Below are 4,779 nucleotides of genomic sequence, written 5' to 3' on the forward strand. Positions count from 1 at the left end.
AACAAAATCAAAAAAAATATAATGTTATTTATTGTCAAAAAAAAATAGTTTGAATATAAAAACATAATTTTTGTGTCATAATTGAATGAATGAATGAATTTTTGTGTACAGAATATTCTGTATTATATACAGTATATAATGTATTGTTTTTTATATATAATACATTGATTTGTGTCACTTATGTAAGTTATAACACAATAATAATAATAATGGCTGGGAGTGTATTATCCGGCAATCATATTGTTATTGATTTATTCAATAATAATAGTAATAATAAAAATAACTAAATAATAATAATAATAAATTTAATTGTTTTTTTTAAAAATACCTGTTTGATTTAATGTGTGATTAGACAGCACCGGGCGTTTTTTTTTTTTGTTTGTTGTGTTTTATGAATATGATTGAGAATAACTGTTATACAAGATATGCCGTCCATATTAAGGACTTGTTTTTTTCCTATACAAACTCTATGCCGATTCTCAATGGCATTGAGCTAACGGTGCCAAAGGATCGTATATACGGGCTGTTGGGTCCCAGCGGTTGCGGCAAAACGTATGTATAGTATACATGTATAAACAAATGTCAACTAATTATATTTGATTGTTTAATATAACTGTATGTATATTACAGGACATTATTGAAGTGTATATTGGGTCGACTGAGACCTAATAGTGGCGACATTAGTATATTTGGCGGTACACCTCATGAATGTCGTATACCCGGCGCTGGTGTCGGTTATATGCCACAGGAGTTGGCCCTCTATTATGACTTTACCATCGAAGAGTTGCTCATATATTTTGGCCGTATATTTGCTATGAATAGACAGGAAATGGTCATAAAAATCGATGAACTAATCCAGTTATTACAGTTGCCAAAGAAAAATACATTAATTGGTAAATAATATTTAATTTTTATTTTTTTAAATAATAATTTTTTTTGTCTAAAAAAATAGTTTAGATAACAAAAAATATTATTTTTTTTTGTTAACTATTTTTCCCAAAATTTTTTTTTATAGGTTTTACACAAAACTAATTATTATATTTCTATTTCTTTCTTTCTCTCTCTCTCTCTCTCTCTCTCTCTCTCTCTCTCTCTCTCTCTCTCTATACTATGATATTGTAAATTATCTATAAAAAAAAATATTAGCAGATATTTAACTAAATAAATATTTATATATATCACTTAATATTAAACATTTGAGTTATTTTAAGGAATTTTTTTCAAACAAAAAAAACAAAAATTATTAATTATAAGTAAATGTTATTATTATTATCAAAATTACTATTTAAACCAAATATTTTACTGTTTTTATAATCAATTTATATAAATAAATATATATATATATATAAAGATATATATTTACATAACATTTATTATAAATTAATAAATTATTATATATTGTATATTATATATTATATTGTTTTAATATTTTATAGTTAAACAATTTTATATTTATTATTTCATTTATTACCAAAAATATTTTGTTTAATAACATTTAATATTTATTATATTTATAGAATTAATGATAAAGATTTTTAAATATTTATTATTTTTGTAATATTTATAAATATATATATAATTTATGGTATATATATAAAATTATTTATAAATAAACTCAAAGTACAATAATTATACCAAAAAAATGTCAATAATAAAAGTTTATAGATATATAAATTTATATATCATAGTCAATAATTAATGGGATTTAATATAATATATACAGTATTATATAACTCCCAAATTGACTAAACTTTTATAAATTATATCTAAAATTATTTATATTGTTATTATTATTAATATATATATAAACATTACTATTAATATATATTATAATAAACAAAACACACAAAAAAATAAACACATTTTCTATATAATCATTTGATAATTATTAATCAAAATATTTTGTCATTTCCTTATTTTTATTATTTACTGTAAATTAGATTTTATTAGATATTGATTATTATTAAAATTATTATTGATATAGTAAATTGTGATAAAAATTATTAAATTATGATAAATATTATTAAATTATGATAAATATTATTAAAATTATGATAAAAATTATTAAAATTATGATAAAAATTATTAAAATTATGATAGAAATTATAACTTATAAATAAATAAACAATTATTTTTAATATTCTGATAAAAATATTAATTTAAATATATATAAATAAATAATTAATTCATTAATTTTATGATTAAAATAAATAAATAAATAAAAATAAATACTGTTTTAGTATTAATTACTTAATTAAAATATATAATTATTATAGTTAGAAGTTATATAACTTAAACTTTTTATTACAAAATTTTTTATATATATATAAAATTAATTAATTAATTCAAAACTAAATGCTTGAATACCTTATATATTCATCAATAATAGGCAAGATATCTGGTGGCCAACAGCGGCGGACATCGTTGGCCTGCGCTCTCATTCATTGTCCACCGTTGCTTATACTGGACGAACCGACTGTCGGTACCGATCCGCTACTTCGCCAGACAATATGGTATCATTTGCTCGGGTTGTGCCAGTCGGGTCTGACCATCATATTGACCACACATTATATAGAGGAGGCACGCAGTGCCGATACCGTGGCCTTTATGCGAAACGGCAAAATACTGGCCGAAGACAGTCCGAACCGATTGCTACAGAAGTATTCRTCGAAGACTAGTCTGGAGGAAGTGTTTCTMCAGTTGTGTCATTTGGATAGCGACGGCTGCGGCGGCGGTGGTAGTGGTGGTGGCGGCAAACGTGCCGCTGTCGTGACCGCTGCTAACGAGTCGGCAACGGCTGCTGCGGCTGCGGCAATGGATGACACCATGAAGTTGTCAATGATTACTGCTAAGACATCATCGTCATCCGCACAGGTAATTGGCGGCCAGTTATCTGTCGACGACAATCCAAAAACATCGTTAGACGGAACTATTACCGATATTGACGACCTGAGTTCAAAGTCGTCGTCGTTTTTGACCAACAATACCGATAATAATAATACGACAACCAAAACGGTCAGCGGCGACGGCGATATAACTATTAGTGGCAGCGGTAGCGGTGCTGTTGTCCTTACAATCGGTAGTTCGGCGACAACAACAATAAACCCAAAGACTATGACAACCATTAATACTACGGCTGTCGACGACGACAACCACTGCAACAGTGTTTACGTGAAGATAGTGGACGACGACGACAACAACTACAACGACAATAGCAACTGTCAGACAGTGGACAGTGAGCTCAGACATCGATCATCATCAAAGTCGGCTACCGTTGAAACCGGTGGCGGCGGCGGTTGCGGTGATTGTTCGGAAAAGTTGTTGTTGACAACAACTACCGACACAACAACAGCAACAACGACAACGGTTCGGATCAAGAATTCTCGTTTTACCGGCCGATGTTGGGCACTGTTGGCCAAAAATTTTCGCCGTTTGAGCCGCAATTGGGGTCAACTGGTATTTTTTATAATACTACCCGCTCTCGAACTGGCCTTACTGTTGGTCAGCATCAGTAGCGGTCCTATTGGCCTGGATTTGGCCGTTTTCGACGAGGAACGGGTCAACAATCGGACAGCGGCCAGTAATAATTGGGGCAAACTATTCATCGACTGTCTGGACGATAATCGGACATTCAATATACGCTATTTCGATACGTTTGACGCCGCCTATCACTCCGTACAAAGTGGTCAGTCGTATGCATTGATCGATATTAACGAACGCTTTTCGAAAGCCTTGCGGTTGCGGTACGTCTACGGCAACGATGTCGACGAAGAAACCGTCAGCGAAAGTCAAATACGTGTTCACATTGATTGGTCTAATCAGGCATTGGGCGCACAAATTGAGCGCATATTTTACGAAGCAATCAAACGATTTGCCGAAGCCGTGGCCATCCGATCCCAGGCCAATCCCGAGTCAATTAAGATACCGTTGGCTTTTGAGCGGCCAGTTTACGGCAGTCGGGACGAATCGATGCGCGACTATGTACTGCCCGGCTGCTATGTATTGCTAGCATTTTTCGCTACCAGTGCCGTCACCGGTCATCTAATAATGGATGAACGCAGGGACGGCCTACTCGAACGTAGTCTAGTGGCCGGTATTACCGCATTTGAGTTTCTACTATCGCATACCTTAACCCAATTTCTGATACTATGCCTACAAATTGCATTCATGCTACTGATGCCGTTCCTCCTGTTTCATCGTCAGCTAACTGGGCCCCTGTGGGTACTCATAGCCCTGGCCCTGTCCCAGGGGTTTTGCGGTATAGCTTTCGGTCTAATGATTTCGGCCCTGTGTTCCGATATTATCTATGCGGCAATGTTTGTGATTTGTATGTTTTTTGTTAGCATTATCATTGGTGGGTGTTTCTGGCCCATCGAAAACATGCCCCTCTGGTTAAGATACTGGAGCTATTTGATGCCGTCGACAATACCCATACAGTCGATGCGTGCCATACTGTTCAGGGAGTGGACAGTCGACTATTTTCAAGTCTATATCGGTTTTATTGTTACCTATGTTTGGTTCGCTGTCTTTGTTATAGTGGCTCTGATTTTTCTTCGACGAAGTCTTTAAAATTATTTTTTATTTATTTATTTTTTTAGTTTTTTTATTATCAAAAAAAATTTTAATAATTAAATAAATATCTTATACTTATTTTTTTAGTTTTTTATTTGGTTTTTAAATTTTCATTTTTTTTGTAAAATAATTGATTCCTACTGTATATACGTTTTTTTATATTAAATTTTGTTGAATTGTTACCAAATTTTTTTATTTTGTTTTTTC

The 4,779-nt window shown here is 31.8% G+C and overlaps 1 protein-coding gene across 1 annotated transcript; it reads left to right on the plus strand.

Annotated features, from left to right (window-relative positions):
* The first annotated feature begins 409 nt into the window (after positions 1-409).
* LOC128953671 (ABC transporter G family member 20-like) lies at positions 410-4,569 on the plus strand. The gene is made up of 3 exons (XM_054299188.1): positions 410-552; positions 631-893; positions 2,390-4,569. Exons 1-3 carry the CDS (start codon positions 470-472, stop codon positions 4,567-4,569), a joined length of 2,526 nt encoding a protein of 841 aa, XP_054155163.1. The 5' UTR covers positions 410-469.
* Positions 4,570-4,779: the final 210 nt, after the last annotated feature.

Source organism: Oppia nitens, unplaced genomic scaffold (assembly GCF_028296485.1).
Source record: "Oppia nitens isolate AA-2021 unplaced genomic scaffold, nextdenovo-longstitch-racon4-pilon3 scaffold11_pilon_pilon_pilon, whole genome shotgun sequence".
NCBI lineage: Eukaryota > Metazoa > Arthropoda > Arachnida > Sarcoptiformes > Oppiidae > Oppia > Oppia nitens.